The sequence below is a fragment of the Petaurus breviceps genome, unplaced genomic scaffold (assembly GCF_028583685.1).
Source record: "Petaurus breviceps papuanus isolate PSGF00001 unplaced genomic scaffold, PetGlider_PUasm1.0 218, whole genome shotgun sequence".
Classification (NCBI taxonomy): domain Eukaryota; kingdom Metazoa; phylum Chordata; class Mammalia; order Diprotodontia; family Petauridae; genus Petaurus; species Petaurus breviceps.
In genome coordinates, this window is record NW_027185872.1 from 4,105,449 (window position 1) to 4,132,213 (window position 26,765).

The following is a 26,765-nucleotide window of genomic DNA, read 5'->3' on the forward strand; positions in this document are numbered from 1 at the left end:
AAAATGGCCCCATCATGTCCCTCTTACATCTATTTACATCTAGGGAGAAAATGGGACTGGGTTCTGGGTCTGGGATTTCATTGGTGCAGAGTACTCCTGGCAAGGAAGCTTCTTTTCCCAATAAGTTATCAGCTCATTTTCTGCAGTAAGAGAAAAGTGAAATGAAACACTCCGGGGCACCAGCCCAGAATATGTCTTCTGATCTCATGAGAAGTTCTCAATAGAATACACACACTGCACAATAGCAGGTAATTGTGAGGAGGTCCTGGAAAGATCCATTGAGTCTTCTTCCAAAACTTGAATGGGGAAAGATCATTTTCAGTGGGAGTAATCAGGAAAGCTTTCATGGAGGAGGTGGCACCTGGATGGGCCAGTCTGATCATTACATTGAATGTCAGGTAAGTGCTTTGAAACACAAACCTCCTTCATGTGAGTTTTTCATTTCCGTGGTGGCCAAATCTGACCAGCTCAATGCTTATTTCCAGGGTACATGGCTCTTACATAATAGAAATCAGGCAACATGAGCATGCCATGGCCTTTCATTCTCTGAATGCTAGGCTACATTCCACAAGATGCTTGTGCCCACACTCAGTCTGCATAGGCCAGGCCCCCTCTTCTGTTCTATTGAATGTGGTGGCTAAAACAGTTTCAGGAGGAGAAATTATCTCAGACTGCCCAACTGGCAACGCCAAGCCATAGTGCCAATGAAGAAGTGCTCATCCAATAAAGACTTCTCTGTGGAAGCGTTCTCTATTACCAAAATGCCACAACAGGCATGGAACAACTGAGGATTCCTGGGCACTGAAAAGTAAGGGGCTGCAGATGGTCCTCCTCACAGCCAGGAACAATTGAGCTAGCAACCAAGTACAAAGGATGATTAGTCAAAGTAGGAAACAGCTAGACCGGCTGCTTCCTTCCTCTGCCTTGGGGCAAGGTCAAGGCAAATGTCAATGGAGCTCTCCCCACTCCCCCCCACCCCAGGCTCTGCCCTGTTTTCCTCTCCCTATCATACAAACACCAGGGGAAGCCTATTTAGCCATGGCTTGCTGGGTTCTAGACTCTCCGCCTCCTTGGGTGTCCTAAGGGAATGCTTCCTGTCATACACCAAGCCCACACTTTGTACCCCTGTCTCTCTTCTGTGCTTATACCCACAGTGTGCCACGTGGCGCCTGGCACACAGTAGGTGTGTCATATATTCAGCTTCACTTAGTCATTTTCTTGCCTACCCACAATTATGAGGGAGGGATCTGTTCAATGCCATGATACCCCTGGTGGTAATATCTACATTGAGATTTTGGATGTAGTGAGCAGGAGTGTTGAAAGGGGCAAGCGTGGGGTTGTGCCAGTGAGGAGGTATTTACAAAGTCGAACACAGATCATGCTCTCTAGCACGACCCAGATTTTAGGTCTGTGATGTCACTCTCCCCTTCAAATGCATTTGATGGCCGTGTGGTGACCATTGCTTTTGGAATCAGAAGATCTGGTTGGAAATCTCAGCTCCCCTATTTGCTGTCAGGGGGAGCTTTGAGCCTGAGTAGCTCCCTTCCCCTCCAGGCCTCAGTCATCTGATCTGTAGACTGAGGAGGTGGGACTGGACCAGATCTTATTTTTCTCTAGGGGCTCTTTTGATACAAATGGGGACCCTTAGACAAATGCATTCACTCTTTAAATCCCTGCAATAGTTCATTGAAAGAAACTGAGGAAATCTTCTGCATGGAGACCTGACTGGCTCCTGGATGTCTACATGAGTGCCAAGGGCTCAAGTGCCTTCAGGCCCAGGGTGTCAGGGCCCAGGAGGCCCTCCAGGGGACCTCAGTGGGCTAATGGTTTTCCTAATATCTGAAATGAACACCCAGGAAATTAACCCATTTCCTAGGGTGCCATGTCTGATCTACAACTCATCTAACACTATGCAATAGCCACGTATCGAAACCTTACTCTGTGCACTGAGGGTATAGGTCAAAGACGAGGAAAGCTGCCGCCCTCACAAAGCTTTTTATTCTACTGGGCAAATGCAACACATAAAACAGCAGAGGCAATGCTGTGTTGCCATAGTGGACAGCACCGGCCCTGCTCAAATCCAGCCTGAGACACTTACTAGCTGGGTGACCCTGGTCAAGTCACTTCACCCTGTTTTTCTCAGTTTCCTCATCTGTAGAATGAACTGGAGATGGAAATGGCAAACCACTGCAGTACTATGCCAAGAAAACCCCAAAGAGGGTAAGGAGGAGTTGAACATGATTGGAATGACTCAGCAACAACAACAGATAAGCCCAGCAGTGAGAGAGAGAAAGAGAGAGAGAGAGAGAGAGAGAGAGAGAGAGAGAGAGAGAGAGAGAGAGAGAGAGAGACAGACAGAGACAGAGAGACAGAGACAGAGAGACAGAGAGTGAGAGAGATCTCAGAGCTGGGACTGTCTGGAAAGGCTTTGTGGCTGGCCACACCAAGTAGAGCCTTCAGTGAGTGTGAGGGATCTAAGAGGGGACCGACCGTAAGGAGGGGTGGATTCCAGGCCTAGGAGGCGGAAGGTGAATCAGGAACATCAAATAGACCCTCTGGCTGGAGAAGAAAGTGCCTGAAGGTCAGGCATGTGGATTAGGTCAATCAAGGCGCACTGGAACCAGGCTCAGGGGGACTTGTGACCAGGCTGCGCCCAACAGCAGAGACTTTATAGGCAACAAGGAGCTAGGGAGGATTTCTGAAGTGGGCATTGGCACAGTCTGCCCTCCACTGAAATGGGGAGCTTGCCATAGGCTGGCTTCTCCCAGGAGCAAGAAGGGCTGAAGCTTTGACCACCTTCACATTGGGGAGGGCTGAGGTTGTCCCCTGGACAGCACCTCATGCTTTATCATTGGTTGATACGTTCAGATTTGGAGACATCCCCATAACTCAAAGTCACTGCTGGCTCTCCCTGCGTTTATGGCCCAGTGAGGGTTTGTGGCTGGTGATCAGCAGTGAAATCTGTGTGGAATATATTAATTTGTTATTTGGGAAAAAAAATTCCTGGTCACCCAATGAGTGGGAGGAGAGAGTGTCCTCCTGCCAGAAGCTTTCATGTTCTCTGTGTTATTTGACTGAAGAAAGATGGAGAAGTTTAGAACTTTGTAAACCCACAAGGAGCTGTCTTCATTATTGCTTATTAACCAGGCTGGGTAATTGATTTTCCTGGCATTTTAGCAGGGAGAAAAACAAAGGCAAATCAAAAGAAAGAAGAAATGAGAAGGAGGGTGTTAGACAGTGGCAATCTGGTGTGGGCGTAGCAGACTCCCTGTGTGATTCACGGAACAGTCAGGGCGCACAGACCAACTGCATCTTGTCTCCAGAGGCTCTGCTCAGCCTCGCTGAAGACCGGCTCCCTAAGCTAACTTCAGCTCAGTGGCAGCAAGGAAGGCCTGGCCGCCCCTCTGGCTGGCTTGCTGGGTCTCACATGGGCTCCCATCTGGGGGCCTGACAGCCCCCACGTGGAGTGCTCCGGCTGGCATCTCCCTAACAGACACCGATACTAACAGCCAGCCTACAAAGCGAGGCACATTTGATGCGGGCTACAGCTGAAAGAATATGTTTCCATTCCCTGTCCATCTGTTCTTGGCAGCATAAATTTAAATGAGAGACTCAGAACAAGCTTCATGAGAAATGAGCCTAAATCAGTTCTGGGAGAGCTGGGTGGAATCTCCAAACGCTCATGACGGGGAGGGGGACGTTGAGGGCTGAAGGATGGAGTTCAGAGAGAGGCATGGGATAGGGGTCAGGGAGGAGGGAAGAGGTCACTTCTTTTTCACACCATTATTTCATGCCCTGTTTGAACTTTAAAGGTCAGGGATGGCATGGAATCTCGCATTATTTTGAGACAGGTTTACTTCAGAAGAGTGTGCTTTGGGCACATGTCTGCTTTGAAGGCATTTCGCAAATTAGCCAATGATGACTGCTGCCTACTGGAGCCATCCTTTGCTGAGGACCAATTCATCAAACATCCCATAGTCTGCAAATCTGAGTCATTTGCAGGACCAACCAACATGGTGCAATATCCCTGAAGCTTCTATTTAGGGAGTACAGATGGGGCAGTGTCCTTTCATTGGAGAAGGGAGGGACTATAGAATGTCCCATATTCACTTTAATACACAATAATTCTATTAGTTGCTTTTGATCCATTGTTTTTTATTTCTTTTATACAATCAAAAGCTCACTGTGCAGAATATAGATAGAAATGACTATGATTTTAAATACACACAAAATCAATAAAATGCAAAAGGGAGTAACATTGATTAAGTCAGAAAAGGGAGGCTGCATTAAAGTTGACAAGACTTTAAAAGCTAAACTTAGAGGCACTAGGGAGCCATTGAAAGTTGCTGAGGATACAGTCAGACTGTGCTTTAGGAATATGATGTTGGCAACAATTTGAGGACTGATTGGGGAGAAAAGAAACTAAAGGGAGACCAGCGTGGAAACTATTGCTATAGGGGAGGTTAGGTGACACAGGGAATAGATCACCAACCCTGGAGTCAGAAAGAACTGAGTTCAAATCAGGCCTCAGACACTTAACACTTACCAGCCATGTGACCTTGGGCAAGTCACTTAACCCCTCCAAAAAGCAAAAAGAACAAAAAAAGAGAAAATCATCGCTATAGTCTAGACAAGTGGTACTAAGGTCCTGAAATAGGGCTGTGGCTGTGTTAGTGAAGAAAAGGGGACAAATAGGAGATGCCATTCAGCCAATAAGCATAAGCACATGTTATGTACCAGGCTCTGTGCTGAGTGCCAGGGACACACAAAGAGACAAAAGAGGGCTCCTGCCCGCAGGGAACTCTCAGTCTGACAGGAGAGACAACAGGCAAATATGCACGCCAAGTTACATAGAAGAGAAATGGGCATTAAACACAGAAAGCTCTAGAATGAAGAGGGATTGGAGATGGCTGCTGGGGCAGAGAAAGGAGAGTGTTTAAAGGAAGCCGGGGGTGTCAGTAGTCAGAATGAAGGAGAGAGACAGAGCTCCCTGCATGGGAGATGGCCTGCCCTGGAGGGGAGATAAGGATACAGCCAGGAGGCCAGGGGCACTCAGCAGACAACCTGATGATCAGTCCTTGGTGTGAAACGTAGATGTTTGGGGAACTAGAATTCATAAAGGCAACTTATTGCGGGGAGGTTATAATCTTTAAAAGTAGAGATTTAGACTAGAAAGAAAGCTATTTCTAGCTCTAAAATATCATCATAGGTATTAGTACAGTTGTATTATTGAAAGACAGATAATAGAATCTTAGAGTGAGAAGGGCCATGAGGTGGTGCAGTGGGTAGAGCTCCAGGCCTGGAGGCAGGAAGATTCACCTTCCTGATTTCAAATCTGGCTTCAGACACTTCTAGCTGCTTGACCCTGGGTAAGTCACTTAACCCTGCTTGCCTCAGTTTCCTCATCTATCAAATGACTGGAGAAGGAAATGGCCAACCACTCTAGAATCTCTGCCAAGAAAACCCCAAATGGAGTCACCAGGTGTCAGACACAAGTGGAAAAAATGGGTTTGAAGGGATTTAGAGGTTATCCTAATCTTCCCCTCTTCCCAATATGGGGATTCAAATTAATTTTATGACATTTTATTCTTTCATTCATTCAGCAATATTCCACTTAGCCCCTTTCAGAAATCCCCATTGATAGCACTCCCAGCTAAAGAAATGATGATGGCCTTCTCTAGTACAACCCTCTGTTTGGCATTCAAAGCCTTTCACAGTCCAGTTTCAGCTCACCTTTTGAGGGTGATTGCATGGAACTTCCCAGTTTCTACATTCCATCCAAACGTGTCTGTTTTTTCTCCTTATGGCACCCCATTTCCCACTGCCATGACTTTGCACTTCTCTGCCCAATCCCTGGTGTGCATTCTTTCTGCTTGTCACCTTTTAGGATCCCTAGAATTCTTGAAGGTTCAGCTCAAGCTTCCCCTCCCCTAGGAGGCATATCTGTTTCATTCCCAGTACTAGTAACCTCTCCACTGGATATCAGGTTGAATTTCCTTGGATAGATTTGCATTTACCTCTCTGTTCATATTCAACCCCAAACAGAATGTAAACACCTCTAGACTAGAGAATGATTATATATATTTTTGGCATCCTTAGCTCTTAGCACAGTGCTTGGTACATAGGAGGAGGTTAATAAACGCTTATTGAATGAATGAATGAATGAATGAAGAGTCATCTGTAAATGCCCTGCTGGTACTAATTATACTTTCCAGACATTAAACATTTGTTTTGGGAAAAAAATAGAATGTGAAAAGAGTTCTAGTAATGAGAGTAAGGTAATTTGTCAACCTGAAAATGCCAAGAACAGGCCAGCTGTCATTCATCCTCACCATCATCATCAGTATTATTAATGGTCTGAATCCCGATCCTCACTGGCAGCATTCCTTAATGGCTGGGTGCCTGCCTATGAAGGATCTCTGAGTTGCTCCTTCCTACAAGCATTGAGTTGGGCTCCCTGGGAAGAAAGCAGGGCCCTGGCAAAAGCCTGTGAGGGTTTTAACCCACTCTCTGAGTGTGGTAGTGCCAGCAGAGCAGGAAGCTGGGAACCGTCTCTGTTTCTGTTCTCTGTGACCTTGGGGGAGTCCCTCACCCTCTCTGGGCATGAGCTTCTTTACCTCGAAAATAAAGACATTAGAATGGTTTAGTTCTAGGAATTAAGCAACACAAGTGGGCCTCTCTCATGATGATGTTTGTCTCACCTTTTTACCATTGAAACTCATGGCTTTTTGCCAAATTTTCTAATCTTGGGGACATATACATGTGTCAGACACACACACCTTTCACAAGGTAGGATTATGTTTGTATAGTCTATTCCTTATCACAACCCTGTGGAACATACATATGGTCACCCCCATTTTACAGGGGAGGAAACTGAGGCAGAGTGAGGTGAGGCAATGACACAGCTCATGGATGAGAAGTCGGCAGAGAAGCCGAGCCCACATCCTTTGCCTCCCAGGGAGCACAGCCCTCACCAGTTCTTCTTCCCACTCTTTTGTGACTAGCATTGTTTGTGACATTACAAACTCCTCCTGGTCTATGTTCTTGGCATTATCAGGCTGCTTAGTGGATGGCTTGCCTGAGGATCAGTGGTGATTGAGCCAAGTAGGCCTCCTCGGCTCCTGCTTTCAGGGAAGCTGGCTGTCATCAGAAGGAATGAGGATGTGTTCTTTCTTCTCATTTTTCCCTTTAGCCAGAGAAAGCCCTTTTTAGCCTTCATCTTCTGCATCATGCTTAAGTATGGAGGCATGTCCTTGGGCCAGGAGGGTCAAACTGGAACCTCATGGCAAGTTTCTTGGTTTTTGTTTCTGTTTCAGATCTGAGTGATCAGCTGTTGGAGGTCGTTGGTTTAGAAGGTGCCATGGAAATGGGACAGATCTACACTGGTCTGAAGAGTGCTGGCCGCCGCCTGGCTCAGTGCTCCTCTGTGGTCATCAGGTAATTCTCAGTTCATTTCTAAGCCGTCATGATCCCTGTTCTCAGCAGCTGTCTGACAGTGTCTGCCACCCTGGCCAGTCCATGCTCCTGGATGACCCAGGACAAGGATCCCGGGATAGGAAGCAGGGGCTGCATCATGGGCAAGGAAGAGGGAAGTGTGACTCCACTAATGACCTCACTGAGCCTTCCTGGTCACAGAGGTACCCACTCAACTCTCCCCACTGCCCATCCTTCCTTCACTCCCAAAACGCCAACAAAGGAATCAAGCAAGGAGTTCTTGTTGTCGCACTGATGGTTTGGGTTGGCTTCCTTTCATGTCTCCATCAGGTCACCAATACTTGGCTGACAGTAGGCACTTAACAAATGCTTTCTGATTGATTGTAATTATTAAAGCAAGATGAAATATGGGTAAATGGTGTTAAAGGCTGCTCTATCACTTACTGTTTGTGTGGCCTTGGATAAGTCATTTGACTTTGCTGGACCAGAGTTTCACCCTTTGTAAAATGAAAGGGCTGCACTAAAGGCTGGGGTTTTATACCAAGGCCAGGGCAAAAAACCCTGGCATCTCCACTTAGGAGGGGCAGAGGGCTTTAAATAAGCTGGTTTCCTGCCCATTTGAGTGTATCATTTTAGCCAATGTTGACAACAAAATCCAAAGCCCAGTTAAATAAGTAGGTAACAGGCAGGAAGTGCCATTCAGTTACAAATGAGTTGTTTTTCAGAAATAAGTTTCTAAATTAGTTGTTTGCGATGTGGAAAACCTTGTGCTAGAGAAACGTTGTTACGCATGATGCCGGGGTTCCCAGCTAGCCAAAAAGCATGTTTCACCCAAAGGTTGCTATAAATTTAAATGGGTCATTTCAAAGAGGAATGGTCAACCATGACCAACTATACTTCAGGCTCCTCCTCCTCCTCCTCTTTCTCCTCATGCTGTTGCTGCCCCCAGAATGTCACAGATACGTAAACGGGCCTTTACTGAACTGTAATGGAAAGGCCCTTCCTTTCCCATCGGCACATTGACAACAATGACTATGGAGTTCTCCAGAAATTGCCCTTCTCAAGGGACAGGCATCCTGCAGAAGGTCATGCCTAGAGAGCTGTTAACAACAGATGCTAAATCTCCTCATAGATAATCTCTCATTAGAGAGAAGTGTGTTATATGCATGTAGGTAGGGGCCAGGACAGGAAGAAATGTCACACATGTGTGTATATATGTAGATATAAATGTGTGAGTGTTTATGTATGCCATGACTGACATGTCATTTAATGTGATTTAATTTACCTTAGTAGCAGAGAAAGAATTATTTTATTCCCTAGATATTTTCAGCGTGTTTTATTCCTGCCATATACACATGTGTATATACACACATGTGAATAGATATACACATATACATTACACATACATGTGCAAACAAATGTATATGTGGGTACATAAGCAGCTGTGCCTCAAGAATTTCCCTAGCCTGGCCTGGCCTGGGATTCCAGCTGATCTCATAGGCTCCTTGCATTTTGGAGGCAGCATCTCATAGAAGAAAAGAGTAAATGAGGTGTGAATTGACACTAATTCTGAGGTCTAAGTTTCTGTTCTCTTGGGAGTAAGATGGATTTGCTCCAGGGTTGTTGGAAGGATCAAGCATCCCAATCAAGAATTGCTCTAGACCCCATCAAGAGCTACAGAAATGGCAGCTAGGATTGCTACCTTGGACATGAAAGGAAGCTTATATTCCCTGAAGTCCAAACCCCTCATTGTACAAATGAGGAAACTGAGGCTCAAAATTGAGTTGCCCATGGCAAGTGAGAAAAGCTTACCTTGTTCCCTGGCATCCAGGCCCTCACAAAGCTACTCTGCATCCCCACCCTGTTGTCTTCTTGTTTCCCTTTGAGTTTTCAACATTCAGTTCCATAAGTTTTGGAGTTCCAAATTTTCCCCACCTCCCTCTCCTCTGGTGGCATGCAATCTGATACAGGTTCTACTTATACCTTTACATTAAACATTAGTCAAGTTGTAAAGATTTATAACCAATGGAGTGAACCATGAGAGAGAAGAAGCAAAACAAAGCAGAGAGAGAGCAAGTTTGCTTCAATCTGCATTCAGACTCTGTAATTCTTTCTCTGGATGTGGACAGCCCTCTCCAGCATGAGTCTTTTGTAGTTGTCATATAACCTTGCATTGCTGAGAGGAGCCCAGTCTATCGAAGATAGTCCTCACAGATACGATGTGTCTGTAATTGTGTACAGTGTTCTCCTGGCTTATTGTCATTCTTGCTGCTCATACATGGCATAGAGACTGGACCTATGATTTCACTGGTATAGAGAATGCCCAGAGGAGGAAATTCCCCCTACCCCTGCAGACTGGTACCCTCTCTTCCCCTTCTGGTCTTAGAAAACTGCTTAGGGCACAGAGAAATGATGCCTTGCCGGTCTCCTGGATTAATACCAGCTCTCTCATTCCTTACCATGCTGCCTCTTCTATCCACAGCAGGGGAATTTCTCTCCTTGGGCCCAGGTTCCCATGTCATAACCAAGTTTCTCAAGGGTCACTGGCTACCATGATAGCCACAGATTGGCGAAGAGCTCCTTTCAGACTGACCAAGGGTCATTCCCTAGGGCGTCTCACCTACTAGCATGTTCCTTTCCCTGGCAGAGGGATTTCATGACATTGAGATCATGGGCTTCACTCAGCCAGTTCCCTCTCTGCCCACCTGCATTGGATCTGTCTTTTTGATCCCAAGTCTTGCCTGGGATTTTGGTTGTTCTCCAATACTTGTGTTACTCATGAAATGTCTCCTTCCAGGACAAGCAAGTCCCTGCCGATGCAGATTGATGGGGAGCCATGGATGCAGACCCCCTGTACTGTGAGTACTCCTTGTTTTTAGCAGTTTGGGGTCTTCTTCCTCTCGCGGATTAACAGCTTTGTTCATGCTCATTTGGGGAGTGGAGGGAGGAGGTTATTTTGAAATGTTTTCAGAATAATTGATACCTTCATTTGCTCCATTGCCAAATATGAATAGAATTGTTTAAAAAAGATATTCTAACTTCCGCCAGCCACTGAGATCTTCCTTCTGTGTCTCCCTGTGAGTGCAGATGACCCTGAGTGGTCCAAAGCTAAGTGGAGGGAGCAAAGAGGTGGGAGCTAGGAATTCCGGCCCCCAGGGCAAGATCTGTTGGGATGTGTGGGTAGGAACAGGCACAAAAGTCGGGCCACTGCAGTGAGACATATTTGGGAGGGGAGGGAGAGGAAGCATTTCATACCCTTCACCACACATCCGATGGGAGCTATCCACTAGACAGGGTAACAGGCAGATAGGTAGAAAACACAATGTCAGCATAAATGTAGTCTTTGGGTGGAGAGATAAAATGTGATGCAGTAAAAATGTGACTGATATTCTATTCAGAATCGTTGGGTTCATATCCCTGCTGTCTTCCTAAGTTTTTCTCCTTGGCCTTGAACAAATTATTTAGTTCACCTGTGCCCCCCTCTCAAGTGATGGGCTTTCTGCGGATATCTCTAGGAATCCCTTCTAATTAGGAGTTGTAATTCTGCATCCAACCCATGGGTGCAGATTGTGAACACTTGCCTCAGTTTTTTCACAGTCACCTGTCCTCACCCTCCCCAACGAGTTTTGGTCCTCTCTTCATGGGAAGTGAAATGCAGATCACTTCTGCCATTGCAGCAGATGTTACCTATCTTTCTAGAATGTTTGGGACAATTAATGGACTCTCTAAACATAATATGCCCCACTTTGCCTGTTCTCCTTGGTCAAACCTGTACCTTTTGATTAATCTTCCCATTCTGGAAAGGTGTATATGGGTTCATTTGTCCAAATCCAGGAAAAAAAAACAGACTCTGCATTTCTCCAACACATGAGCTGAACTAAAGCAATCTTGTAGCAACAAGTTCTCCATGGAACTCTCTTGAGTTCTCAGGAGAACAAAAGCACGGCCAGCATTCCCAGCTGAATCGAGATGCACTTGAGCTGATGTCTAATTCTAAAAGTCCACTCTAGAAACCATTTTAGAGCCAGTCCAGCCTCATTTTTTCTTCCCTGGTGGAATATGTAAAATGAAAAGTAAACCAAAGCAGCCTCATTCCTCTCCTCAGACAATAAAACCAGAGAGTTATGATAATTTAAAAACTAGACCCTTTTATAATGCCATCCATCAAGCTCAAGTCTTAGGGACAGGAAAAGTCACGAACTCTGAAAAGGGCCCCATGAGTTCAAGTTTCCACAGTGATTTTCACTGAAGTGCTCTTTGATTCCACCTCCACCAGGCAGCCTGCCTACTAAGTGTACCCCACCCCCACCCCGGCTCCTGGCTGTGGTTACTAGTGGGCTCCAGAGGGACGGTGGGAATCCTGTGCCTGCTCCAAACCCCAAGGATTAGAGCACGAGCACCTGAGTGACCCCAGCAGCCACAGAGTCCTTGCCTCGCCATTTTACAGATGAGGAAACCAAGGCACAGAGGGATGAAGTGCCTTGCCCAGGGAAACAGAACTAGGCAGCCTCTGAGGAGGGCTTTGAATCCAGGCGTCTCTGACTCTACCTACAGAAGATATTTCCTATTTCTTGGTTTTATTAAAGCAGGAACGCAGAGAATCCTCTTTAGGCTCCTAACCAGGGTGTGCTATTGTTCCTCTTCATTCATTGAGTCAGTTAGTAAATGAGCACGTACTGAGCACCTACTGTGCACCAGATGTTGGGCTGGATGCTGGGGATGCAATGCTAAATGATCCCTGTCCTCAGCGGGCTTACACTCTACTGGGGGAACCAACGTGGACATAGAAATGCAGATACCAAAACATATACAAAGTAAACCCAGATTCATTTCAAAGGGCACTAATAGCTGAGGGGTGGGAAGGAAGGTTCTCTTCAGTCTGCTACCCCAGCCCCCAACTTTGATTCACAAAGTCTTCTAAGTCCAGAGCACTGACTCGGGAGTCAAAGGAGCTGACTTGAGAGTCTATCTTGATGCTTATTACCTCTGCAATCTTGGGCAAAACACTTACCATGCCTGAGCCTCAGTTATGTAATCTGTAAAATGAAGGACTTGAACTAGGTGGCCTTCAGCTCAATGGCTTCTGTCTTTTCTTTGGCGATATAAAGGATAGAGAGGAGAAGGAATCTTAGACTGTTTAAGCTGGAAAGAACCTGAGAGAGGGCAGAAAGCGGATAATAGAAAGAATCCTCATCTCAGACGCAGCGGCCTTGTGTTCAAGTGTCTCCTATGGGCAGATCCTTCCACCTTCCTCGGTGTCATTTTGCTGGGTAAACTGAAATTGACAGAGGCACTCTCCAAGGTGCTTCCATATCTCATCTTCTAAGAGGCCAACACCTTCAGTGTACTCAGGAAAAACCTGTGGCCCCTGGAGAAGGCGTGCCCCAGGTCCCAGAGGAGGCTTTGGGAAGGGATCATAGGCATGTGTGTCCCTCCCCAACTTCCCAACATCAGAGAAGCAAGGATTGCTGGCTGACTATACATTTGGACACAGGAGAATCCCCTCTAGGTCCTTTAAAAGCTGAGGCAGGTCCTCTCCACCGTTAAAAATTGTATTCCTTTTAAAGAGCAGCCATTGTTGATATCTTCCTTTTCAAAGGTTCTACTGTCATAAACCTCTTTTTCTGTGGTATCTCTTTTCTCTGAAACAAATCATTGCTTCGCCAGCAATTCACCCACATTTTTATCTCTCTGAGTATATGTAAAAGTGCTTCTGTGGATACTTTAGCTGGGTGGCTCCCTGAGCATAGAACCTAAAATGGTCGAAGGGGGGAGGGGGGGAAATACCCAATTCTTACTACCAACAAATTCATTCCTTTTGATTCAGGATAAATCTTCAGCACTAGGAGATTCCTCCTTTTTTTTCTTTCATTCTTTCTTTCTTCCTTCTTTCCTTCTTCCTTTCTTTCTCTTTCCTTCCTTCCCTCTTCCTTCCTTCTTCATTCCTCCTTCCTTCCTTCCTTCCTTTCCTTTTCTTTTTTTTTTCCTTCTTATCAATATACTTACTTTTGCTTTCTGTTTTCATAGTTAGTGACTTGATGATAGCTCCCATGCCCCATTCTCAAGTCTTCTCCTCTTCAGACCAAACATTCAGAATTTTTTTCCAAGTCATCTTCATGAACTAGGATTTGATGGCTCTTCCCCATTCTTCTTGTCTTCCGCTGGACACACCCTACCTTATTTATCATTGTATTTCCCAAAACGAAGCCCCCAGACCTGAACACTACACTCTAGAAAAGAAAGGTAAAATGAAACCATCACCTTTTTTGTCCTAGACATGATGCCTCTCATAACGCAGCCTATATTTTCTTTGACTTCCTTTACTGTCATATAATAAGTGCTAATGAATAAGAACTCACTTATATACTGTCCACTATGGGGCAGGAACTGTGCTAAGCACTTTTAAATTATTATCTCACTTATTCCTCACTACCACCCTGGGATATAGATTATTATGCCCAATGTAGAAATTAGGAAACTGAGACTGGCAGTATTGGGTTGGCTGACTTAGACTGAGCTATCATTCCACAAGAAGTCCTACAGATGGGTCTGCTAGGTGGCACAGTGAATGGAGCACAGACCCTGGAGTCAGGAGAACCTGAGTTCAAATCTGACCTCAGACACTTAACACATACTAGTCGTGTGACCTAACCCAATTGCCCTGCCCTCCCCCCTCCAAAAAAGAAGGAAAAAATAAACAAATCCTACAGATGTCCAGATAAAGGGTCGTTGCCCTTTCCCCCTCCAGCTTTTATTTTTGAGATTAATTTTTTGAGCCTCTTTTCCACTTATACCAATTAGATTTGGCTGGACAAAATAGGGCTCAATGGTCCAACTAACTGAGGTTTTTCTTTAGCTACTTAGGTTTTGTCTAAATCCTTGGAGTTCTACAAGTTCAGTCAATAAGCATTTATTAAACACCAATTGTTTGCTAGTCGCTGTGCTCAGTGTTGAGGATACAAAGACAGGGAAAAGAGAGCCTACCTCCAAGGATCCACAACCCCCTGCTTGGCTTGTTGGTGTCACGGTGTGGGAGCCTTTGAGTAGGTGGCTAGCTTCAGAGATGCAAAGGGCTTTCACTTTCCAGATGCGGTTCAGTGCTGGTCAAGGTCACACACAGATTGTCTTAGCAGAGCCCGGCATAGCCAAGCGCACTTCCTGCTTCACTGTAGAGTGAAAGACCTGAACAAAAACCCCAACTGCCAGATTGCATCACCCAATGGGAGCACAGCAAGGCTTCTCTCAGCTAGAGAGCTATAGACAAGCTAACTTGGGATATCCTGGTGTCCTCCTAAAGTGCCCTTTAGGAGCAGGCTGTCTGAAAAGGTGCACCTGCCAGGCACTCCTGAGACTGGCAGGGACCTGCTGGGAACAGAGAATTTACTAGTAAGGCATATGATAAAGAGAGAAGTTGAAGTGCGTTGGCCCAAGTCCCATGGAAAGTTGGTGGTGGAATTGGGACCATTTGTAGCATGCCTTTCCTGTTCTGGAGCTGCCATCTTTCCATTCCACTCGGGGGCCTGAGGGGAAGAGTTCAGCAGAGGCTGAAATACAGCCTTACAGATGGCTTCTGACATGCACGGTGGTGAGTTAAGGAACACAGGTGTAATGTTGGCAGCCAGGATTATATGAATTGGGATACAGTAACTACAACAGCACCTTGGCTCTGTCTAACCTTCTGCTCTAACAGCAAGCCTGGGCCAGGAAGCAAAAGCTATGACAGGGCGAGAAGGTTTGGTTTGGGATGCGTCTTTCAGAACATACTGCTGGCCTGCCAAGGGAAATACTCCTGGGGGTGGGGGAGAGGAAGGCAAAGGAGTGCTCATGTCCTAGGGAGAGAATTGGAAGCACACAAGACCTAACTAGGTCACTATTACTGTCTGACTGTTCTGTTCTCTGAATACAGTGCAGAAGAGCATTGCCTTTCTCCCCTTCCTCCTCCTCCTCCTCCTCCTCTTTTTCCTCCTCCTCCTCTACTACCATGTGCATTTTTATAACAGAATGTTTTTGACACAATGAGGATCTCAAGTGTAATAAAATAGAACACCTTGGTAAGAAGCTGCTAAACCATAGGTAGACATGATAAAGGAGAGGCAAATTTAGACAGTAGGAGAGATCAGAGAAAACACTCTGATCTTTGGGACATATAGAAAGGGGTTTGGTTTATTTACTTGCAATGCTGAAAAAGCATTCTAAGGTAAGCCTACTGGTAGTTAAAATGGAAGACTTTCCGTTATAATGAACTAGCTTGTCCCACTCTAGCCAGAGGCCACTGGAAGCAGTTGGATCCCCATCCCTGGCAGTAAGCCCAGTGTCAGTTTTCATGGGGAGTGGTCATCAAAGTGGTGATACCCAGAGAAGGCTTAAAGAGAAATTTAGCATCAGGTATATGACATATCCCAAGGACAAAATGTGATTTTCATGGGAGGGAGGCTTGGGACCCAACACTATTTTCATTATTACCTTCTACATCTTTGGACTTACCTTCTCCTTCCTCCCCTCAATTCAAATTCCTACCAAATTTTGGTCTTTCTGACCTTCCAAATAGCTCTCTTTGTCCTATCCCCAGGATATTTTTCTCCTTCTGCTACTACCTTAGCCTCACCTCTCAACTGGACTAGCAAATGTAACCTCCTAACTCCTTGCCTGGCTCCTGACTTTCACTTCTTTCACTGTTTCCTTGCTCAAATGCCTTCAATGGTTCCCCATTATCTATTGAGTAACATGTGGGTGCTTGAACCTGGCATTCAATGCCTATTCTTAGTTTTCAACTTCCTTTCCAGGCTCACCCCTTACTGCTCACCTTCATGTATTCTCCGTTTCAACCAAAAAGTTACTTGCTTTCTCATATGTCCATAGAATTAGAGCTAGAAGGTACATCCAAGATCGTCTGGTCAACACTCCTCATTTACCCATGAGTAAATAGAGAGGAAATGTCTTCTCAGTCCAGGGTCTCATTGTCTCTCATCTCTTATTCTCGTTGTTAATAGAAGGGCTGTTATTCATATTAGGATTATTGCAGTATTATCCCAGGTGACCTCCTTGACTTTAAAGTCTCCCGCTTTCAATCCATCTTCCACACATCTCTGAAAGGGATCTACCTAAATAAAGGTAGAGACCCGGCCATGGCCCAGTCCTACTCAATAAATGCTGGTGGCCCCTTTTAGCTCTGAGATGATAGGTCAGTGCTTCTATTTGGAATTGAAATCTCTTTACAACATAGTCCCTAGAGCCGACCTACCTCTCCAGACTTGCTGTATATCACTTTTCTTCAGACACTCTATAGTGCAGCCAAACTCCCATTTTCATGCTTTCTAATACAAAACACTCTCTTTTTGAATTGGCCACCCCCTGCATTTCTCTCTGCCTCAAACAATCTTTTCCTTATTTCTCTCTAGATTTTGCTTTCACATCAAGCATTTCCTGGTTTCCAGTCACTAAGTGTCCTTCCTCCCCCAAACTCCCCTTTATTAATTTTGTGCATACTACATCTATGCTCCCACATGTACATGGGGTCTCCCCCAAATAGAAGCTAAGTTCTTTGGAAGTAGAGACTTTCATCACTTTTGTCTATAGCCTCATCTGGCACACAGTAGGTTCTTAATACATAACCCACCCATCTTTCTTTCTAGTCTTGTACGTTTTGCCTTTTTGCACCCCATGAGCTCTGCATTCCAGTGACACTAAGCTCCCCACTGGTCCCCAGAATAAGTCATCCCATCTCTCTGCTCCTGGGGCTTCCTCTAGCTGCCCTTCATACCTGGAATTCTCTCCCTGCTCACCTCAGCTTCCTGGCTTCCTTCGTGTCCAAGCTAAATTCTCACCTTCTAAAGGAAGCTTTTCCCAGCCCCTCTTAGTCCTGGTGCCTTCATTCTGAAGATCATTTCCAATTTGTCCTGCCTCTGAATTGTTTGCACAGAATTGTTTGTATCATTTGGGCTGCTCCATCAGGCTGCAAACTCCTTGGGGCTGCGCTGTCTTTTGCCTCTTTTTTTTTTTATCTCCCCAGTGTCTAGCACTTAGTAGGTGCTTAATAAATATTTATTAAGTGACTGATTGATTTCCATCAACTGAGAGAACATATGTAAAGTGCTTTGTAAACATTAGAGCCCTATCTAAATTCTAAGCCTTTTCTTACCCTTCTTAACATTTGTTCCTCACATCGGCACCTACCCCAAATTTACCCTGTATCTTTGGTTCCTACATAGCTGTTTGAATGTTCTCCCCCCATTACACTGTGAGCTCCTTAAGGGCTTTTCTGCCTGCTGCCTTTTTTGTATCTCCGGCATTTAACACAGTGCCTGGCACATAGCAGGTGGTTTAAAGGCTCTCTAACTGCCTACTAGTAACAACAACGATACAACATCGACAGCAGTCGTAGTGTAATGATGTTAGGGTAATGGATGCCAGTTTTGCCCCCATCCTCTGGTCCAGAGGGGCTAAACTTGAGTTGTTTATATGTAGTAAGATTCCAAATGGTGCTCTTCTCTTTTGGAGGTAAAGTTTGCCAGCTTTTCAAGGTCTGGCCAAAACAGTTCCTTTTATTGACTTTTCAGCATCATTTGGGTTGGCCCTTTGGTTGAGTGGGGCCCTAATATGATTTTGTGTTGTATATTTTGTATCATTAGTGAAGGAACAAATCTCATCTGAGCTCATCTCAACAGGGATGGATAGTACTGTGTCCATGAGCTCACCTCTTCCCAGACAGGTCCATTAATTGTAATGAATTTTCAAAGACCCCTACGTTGAACTGATTAACTTCTAACTTCAAGTATCATGAAATAATTTTTTTTAAAAATTTCCTCCACTTCAATGTGCAAGAACAAAGCTGAGTTTTGAGAATTGGCTAAGAATATTCTCTCCTCATTACAACCTATGTAGCGTTGCTAATGTAACACTGACTGCCTTGGTAGACACGTTTTTTCAAGAGTCTTAAGCTGCTAAAACAACTCAATTTAGAGGGGCAGAGAAATTGGAGGCAGAGAGAGAGAGAGCTCTGTGCAATCTATGGTGGAGATAAGGGCATGATCTGAAGGCAGCTGGGACCTCACCAAGCCTGGACCCCCGTTTTTCCACCAATGCTGGTCCCTTTCCAAGAGACAAGTCTAATTTTGTTTTCTTCTGATCCTAAATCATAATCTTTGCCTCTCATCTTCCAAGAAGCAATTAATTCATGCAATCATTCCAGAACCTTCACTCCACAGAGCTCTCCCCCATCCCCAAACCAAGTTCCATAAATCCCTGTGTTTCCCAGCCATGTTATTTTTTTTTCTAGAGCAGCAAGCAGAGGGAAGGAAAGAAGCAGTGAGGAAACTAAATAGGAAGTTAGTAGCCCTGGTTGCAGAGTCTTGCTACAAGGCAAGTTTGCCAGCCGTGCATCCATCTCTCTGCCTTTATGGACTCAGAGTCTGCTGGGAAGCATTTTGCTGGTCATTTTTTGGTTCATTCCCCAGTTACTTGGAACATTAATTATTTTTGTTTACCTGTGCATAATTTTTCCTAATTTCCCAGCAGTTTTTTTTTTTATAATTGACAATGCAATTTGCTGCATGTGTGCTTTCTGCTTCCAGACAAGGGTGCCAGGATGGAATGCACCCATCTCACCATGATTTCAGGCAGTTGAGAAAAGAATGAGTTGTGACTAATTTCCAATTAATTTTCAGTGGTTACAGGGGACCCAAACAATTGCACCTTCTAATTAAAATGTAAAAGATTCCAGAGTGTCATCTTCAGGTGTCTGTGGAATAGACAATTTCCATTTGAGTTCAAAGCAGGATCTTGAACAAGCTGGAGCCTGACAGCTCTATTAATTTAAAGGCTCCTTGATACCTATTAGTATAAAACACAAAAAAATACCATTAATCATTTATTGTAATTTTGCAGCTCTGTCATTTCCTTACTATGTTAAAAATTATGATGACACCATAATGTTCTCGAGTCTACCTGGATGGCAGGGACACAGATCCCACAACTTAGGAAAGACACCAGAGCACATTATTAGAGCTTAATTAATGCCAAACTGAGTAAATTGGACTGCATCTCGCACAATAATATTTTAAAGGAATTTTTTTAAACTGTCATGTAAAATCCCACTCCAAACGTTATGTTTACAATTAGACTCATTTATTATTGTTCCTCATTTCTTACATGAGGATTTAAATATTTTCACATGAACTTGAATAGCACTGTTTTTGACAGAACCTTAATTCTTAATTACTGGGCCCATTTCTTCTATTTTAGAAAACATTTCAGTTGCAAAGAGAGGACCAAGAGGATTTTTGTTAGCCATAACTGTTAGACACACCACACTTCACTGGGATGCAGCTCATTATAACCTCAAAGGACAAATGTTTACTGTAAGAAATATAATTGCACCCATAACTGTAGCTAAGGCATAGTGACCCTAAGTTTTCCCTCAGTATGGAAAATTTCGGGTGTAAAGAATATGCCCTCTGTGGGCATATTCCATGCCTTGGCCAACCTCGTTTCCATAGTGACGACCATGCTGTGCTCATCCTTTGGTCTGGCTTGCTTTCTCTTTCTTCAAGAGTCCCTCACCTGAACCCTGCCCTTACTTCCCCGCTCCTACCAAGTCCTTCAACAACATGCCCCCAAAAGATATTGGCATCGTTTGTCAGGCTCCCTGCCTTCCAAATACCACTCGCTTCCACTTGTTGAAGTATCAGAATGGCTAACTATAGGTTTGCTGATTTTTCATGGTGCCATTTATTGGGACCCTCCAAAGTTCCTGTCTCCTCAATTCCCAGAGCCATGATGTGAGGATCACCTGGAGAGTGTCTGAAAGAGGGAAACCAGAATGAGGACCTGGAAGTCCTTCATACAGGATCAGTAATGGCCCTGGGGATGTTGAGTATGGAAAAGAGAAATCTCAGGGGAGCTATGAAAGCTGGTTTTAAGTTCTTCTGAGATGTTCTATGGAGAAAGGATTTAATTTGTCCTCTTTGGCTCCATATAGCCCGGCAACAGGCTGCCCCATCCCTGGGCCTCCCTCATGCTGCCTAATTTCCCCTCAAGGTAGAGCAAGGGAAATGGAACACTGAGGAGGATGTAAGACTTGGTTTCTCCGCTCTCTACAATTTTCCCACTACCTTGATTTCACATCTGTATAATGGTACCCGACCTGAGGTATAAGCATTTGATGACTTGCCTAATAACATCAAGTTCTTTAAAGTAAAATGAAGTAGGACATTGTCCCAAAGATGATAAGTGCTCTATTGTCCAGCCTGGGTGTAGAAGAGGGTCTTTGGGTTCTCTGACAATAGCAAATTCCATGTACATGGTGCATTCCTTGTATTATCCCTTAGCCCCTAAGCCAAACACATGAAACATAGGTGCTTAATTAGTGCTTGTGGGATTGGATTGGGTCCTCATGACATCATTTTGCACTGGATACAACAGAAATCCTAAGCCCCCCTTTAAAGGAAAGGAAACAAGACTAGAGAAGTTATGCAATTTGCTCTTGCTCACACAGTAAATGTACGAGGCAAGATTTTAACGCAGCCTCTTGTCATCACTCCAGGTCCAGGTCCTTCCCACTTCATCAGACTACCTTTCAGACAAGATACTCAGGTTAATAGAGAGCTATCACGTGATCACCAATTATACAGGAATGAGAGTATAATGAAATGTACTTGGCACTGAAATTGTCCTCAGTACAATTTAATGTTTAATGCTTCCTCTTTGAGGATTCAGAAGGCACTTCTAGAATAAGCAGTTACTCAGAGTTTTTAGGGGAAATATCAATTGCTGTTTCACTGTAGATGTGATACATTACAGGCTAAGTAAGATTTCTGGAGGACAAAATGCCAAATCAACTTTCAATGAAGTACAATGCAATGACTTAGCAACAAGAAAAAGATTACTAAAGTAAATGTGTGAGTTCATGTGTCGGATTAGAGAATGCGGGCATGTTACATATCATCTGCTCCAACCCCTTCATTCTCCACATGAGAAAACTGAGGTCCTGGGTCACTCAGGCACTAAATGGCAGAACTGGGATTTGAACTCAGATACTCCCAGTGTAGTACTTTCCCCCCTCTACATGAGATTTAACTAGAAAACTCTATACAGTATCCAAATACCCAGAGTTTACTAGACTTCATAACTAACTTCCATCCAGAAGGTGACTTAGGCTTTAGGTGAAAATAAATGAAACCCCCATCAACAGTCCAAAGTCGTGTCCATGCAGAAGGGTCTCATCCATCATGCTCACATAAATTTAATGTCCTTTGTAAAGCCCTCTTGCCATTTTTCAAGACTGTGCCTTATTTAACTGTCTGTGTCTCCCATTGGCAAGTGAACATCTCAAGTTCCTTTTGGAAGACTGAAAAAAGATCTTATGGAAGACTTCTCTCAGTCTGATGTTAGGTAAAAAATTTAACATTAAACTTAGAAATTGCAACTGACATGTCAGTTCCAGAATATAAGGCCTTGAATGTGAAAGGCACTGGCAAGGGGACTTGAGCAAATCTGTGCTTCATTTCCCAGCTTCTTGGCGGTCCTAGGCTTACAGAGTTTAACTCACACTTTCTACTTAAAGCCATATGGCTCTGCTCCATACCTGGGACCAAATGGTTCCCAGCATCCTTTAGTTGGGAAGGCTAGTCTATTCTAAATCCAAGATGGGCAATTTCAATGATTGGCAAGTGCTCCAATGAATGAAACACAAGGGAAACTTACCTTTTTCTGCTGCGTAAGATGTGAAAGTTCTTCAAATTGTTGTTGGAGATGAACACATATGATGACAAAAATAAAACGTCCATTTTTTTAAAGCAAAGAAATTGAACCTCAATGAGTTCCCTGAGCCTATCCATATAAGGTCAATTCCATACTTCATGGCACTGTTGATTGTCCTGTCACAAATTCACCAAGAGATTAAGTGATGAAAGGGGATTTGCAAGATGCCAACCCACAGCAGTTTGGTCTATTACCAAAATTGAGAATATTCGTACATATTCTAATTCAGGATTTTCACAGATTGAATTCTGCATAACAGTACCTCTTACAGAAAAGGGATGCCATATTTTAATTACTTTGATTCTCATTAATCTCTTTTGACCTGTTAGACATTGACCCACTGGCATGATTTTAATTTGAAATTTTCTACTTCCACTATAGACCTTACATTTCTGGGTTTAATTATTCAGTACTTGACTATAATTACATGGAAATCTGATATTCATGGAGTTCTTTCCATCCCAAAGATTCAGAAAAAAAAAACAGTTCTATTTTACCACTCAAATACAGCTAGCTCTGGGGTTAAAGGAGAATTTATAAATTCAGTTCATCAGCATCTGCTGGTTGTACATACCACTTTAGATACATGAAAAATACGTTATTCCTTTCAGATTGCCCAGAAGGCTCACCCAGAAATGCCTGGAGTCATTCCGAATTTTAGGTAGCAAGATTTAAAAAAAAAAAACAATCTTAGGTGGTCCAAGTCAGGACTAGTCTAGCTCAAAGTTTGCCAATTACTAGACAATTAATAAATGCTTTTCGATTAAGATATTGAATTTAAATGAAATGGATCAAGGCATATAATTCCGAATTTTGCTCCACTGTTCACTGCAAAGAATATTCTTCAAGCCTCCACCCTAGACCTTCGCCTGCTCTCAGTAAATCCCTACAAAGAGTGAAAAAGTTGGGACACAGAAGAAGCAGGTGATTGTGAGGTGCAGATCTCCCTACCAGGAAGGCCAGGGAAGAAGCCGAAAGCACAGCGCAAGACGCTGCCCAGAAGAGCAGAGAACTTTCCAGAATTGGGGATGTGGGGAAGTTAACACAATGTACTAGGCCCAGCTAATTGGTTGAGAAAGTAAGCATGCCAGTGACATGGTCGTGCCATTTTCAAAGGGTCATTGCGTTCCTTGACTTCTGGCCCTTCTCAAAACTCATGTCCTTCAATGCTGAGGCATTCATGGCTAGAAGCAACTGGGGATATTGTCATCCCCCAAAGTGCCGAGAACACACACACACACACACACACACACACACACACACACACACTCCAGAATAGTTTACGTAAAACGTGTTTTTTCTTGCCTTCTCACACTCTCCTGGCTGGTCACAAAAGATGTATAGAAGCATCAGGCTGGATGCTAAATCATGGGGTGCCTGGTACCCAAAAGGCAAAAGTCTGACAGTGTTCTTGAAGACCTCAGGAGGGCTCCTAGGGAAAGTGGCCACTGGAGCGACTCTATATTTCTTTTAATTATAACAACACATATCTTAATCTTCATCTATAAGCACTCAAATATATGATTAAGAAAAAAGAGAAAGCCAAATTAGCAGTTATTGCAAATGATTGCTCTTGTAACCCTCTGTCCCTGTGATTCACTAGTTATTAACAAATACAGGAGGTATGTCTATTAATTTTAGAAGGATATTGACACAAGTAGCCCTGACATTTCACACACGTTTTGTGACTGTTAATAATGTTTATTTTCTAGTCTGTATATTTTCTTTGGATTGTGCTTCCTTCACTCCATGTCACTAGAAATGGAATCAGGAAGACCTGTGTTCAGACCCAGACTCAAACACTTACCCGCTGGGTGACCATCGGCAAGTCACTTAGTTTTTGTCTGCCTAACTTTTCTCAACTCTAAATTGGGGATAATAGAGTACCTCCCAGGGTGCTTATGAGATAGTATTGATAAAGTGTTCTGCAGACTTGAAAACAGTATAAGAATGTTGGCTATCATCATCATTATCATTATCACATCATATACATATTACTATATGTTATTTATATTGGAGGAAAGAATGTCATAAAGCAGAGGGGGAAAAGAAATGTAAACCCAGAAAATTGCTCAAATGAAAATGGATTTACAGGGAATTCAGGTAAAAGCAAAATATCTAGAATACGCACCAAAGAAAGAATATTAAAATTATTAGACTTCCCCAAAATTATTAAAAGTAAATCATCTGACTCTTATTTAAATAAACTGTGTGGGATTGTTCCTAAAATGAATTATACAATGGGGATGGAATAAATATTGAGAAAATGCATAGGATACCAAGAGAAGAGAGTCTCAAGTTCAACATATCTCAACACATCATTTACGGCTTCAATTCTATACTAACAAAGCTATGATCTTACGCGCAAAACAGTAGAGATGAAAAGTGTCACGTGTCAAAAAAACAACAGCAAATTTCAAAATTTGTTATACAAAAACAAGAAAGGACCAGATTTTGAAATATATCAGTTGTCGAGAAACATAGGCTTTCTTCCCAAAAGTCAGCTGCCCATCAAAGCTAAGCATCATTATGGAAGGCAAAAAGATGGCTATTGAAAACTCAAGAACAATGTGAATAGTTCATTATTTTTTTTAAGCAATCGGGGTTAAGTAATTTGCTCAAGGTTACACGGCCAGGTGTTTCTAGGTGGATGCTAAGTATCTGAGCCTGGATTCGATCCCAGGTCATCCCGCCTCTGGGGCCAGCGCTCTTACTTGCTGTGCTACCTGGCCACCCCAATAATTCATTCTTAAACCCTTGTTTGCCTCAATTTTCTCAACTGTAAAATGGGAGTAATAATTGGAATCAAATGAGGTAATAATTATAAAGTGCTTAGGATGATGCCAGGTACAAGGTCAGCACTACCTAAATATGAGAATTATGATGCAGTAATTGCTGTCTTAAAAAGACAGATGGGGCGGCTAGGTGGCACAGTGAATAGAGTATCGGCCCTGGAATCAGGAGGACCTGAGTTCAAATATGGCCTCAGACACTTAACACTTACTAGCTGTATGACCTTGGACAAGTCATTTAACCCCAACTGCCTTGCCTTCTCCCCTAAATTAAAAGACAAAGCACAGTAGTGTCTTCTGAAGGCTGCTAGTTGGCCCAACAGATAGAGTGCTGGGGCTGGAATCAGGAAGACCTGAGTTCAAATCTGACTTCAGATACTTACTAGCTATGTGACCCTAGGCAAGTCACTTAACCTCTCCTTGCCTTAAACCACTAAAGAAGGAAATGGCAAACCACTCTAGTATCTTGGCCAAGAAAACTCCTAGACAGTATTGGCATACTAATAGGCTCCATGGGGTGGCACAGAGTTGGAAAAACTGAGTGTTGAACAACAATAACGGAAGTATTTATAGACTGAAGTAAATGAACCAATGAAGAGGAAGAGATTGAAGATGTTGAGATAAATGAGACAAAGGCTGGCACTGACTCAGAGGAATCAGGTTGGGGCTGTTCAAGGGCCAGGTGTCAAAACGAGTCAACAGCTGATATTGAGCGTCCGTTTCCTGTGGAGGAATTGTGAAGCATCACTAGGGAGGTGGAAACTCACAGAAAGGATGATTCAAAGTAATGGTTGACTCATACCCAGCACGAAGGAAAATGGACATGCTTATCAAAATAGTGGAAAACCTATGTGTGGCCACCTCCTACTCTTTGGTCTATGAAGACAAGAGGAGTGGGCTCTTAAAAACTTCCTTATTGTCCACACTCTGAAACTGTGCTGTGTTCTTCACTTGGCCTCTCCATGTTCTGTGGTGTGATCAGCAGCCCTTTGTCTCCAATTCCCTGAGGTCTGAGTGGAGAATAGAGCAATTCATGTAGGGAGAGTCCATGGGCCATCTGCACTTCCTGGGCTGGGATTTTAACGGTCCATTGAGAATGAAGCACTGGCACTCGCTGCTCTCTCCTTCAGCTTTCACAAATTAAGAGTGAGGGTTCTAAGACAGGCAAGTTTTCCTTTTGTGCTGTGGTGGAAATGACATTAGGGAGTCAAGAGACACTGCTGCTACTCCCAGCTCTGCCATCACTTGGCTGTGTGGCCATGAGCATATCCTGCCCCATCTCAGAGCCTCTAGTTGAACATCAATAAAATGAGGTGATTGGACTAGAGTGACATCTACGTCTCTTCCTGTCTACCAAGTCCTGAAATCTATGGATTTCATCATCACTCTCAATTCATTTGTTGAATATGTTTAGCACAGTGCTTAACACATAGTAGGCATTTAGGAAATGCTAGCTGACTCTGACATATAATACCCAACTTATCATATGAAGACATAAATATGTAAAATATATGTATACACATATAATATATATGCATATATGTGGGCAAAAAATAAAGAGGAAGGGAGGAAGGAAGAGAATAAAAGAAAGGGAAGGAAGACAGAGAAAGAAAGATGGATGGATGGATGGATGGATGGATGGATGGAAAGATGGATGGATGCAAAAAGAGAGAAATACATATATATCTAGAAAGATCAATAGATCGTGGATGGATAGATAGATGATAGATAGATAGATAGATAGATAGATAGATAGATAGATAGATAGATAGATAGATAGAT

At 43.7% G+C, this 26,765-nt stretch overlaps 1 protein-coding gene across 1 annotated transcript in view; it reads left to right on the forward strand.

The window, feature by feature from the left end:
• The window catches only part of DGKB (diacylglycerol kinase beta), a 698,074-nt gene that overhangs the window by 666,604 nt on the left and 4,705 nt on the right, over window positions 1-26,765 (forward strand). The window contains exons 24-25 of the mRNA XM_069094439.1: window positions 7,317-7,437; window positions 10,232-10,292. Of these exons, the coding sequence (XP_068950540.1) occupies window positions 7,317-7,437; window positions 10,232-10,292 (182 nt within the window). The remainder of the gene's footprint in view (window positions 1-7,316; window positions 7,438-10,231; window positions 10,293-26,765) is intronic.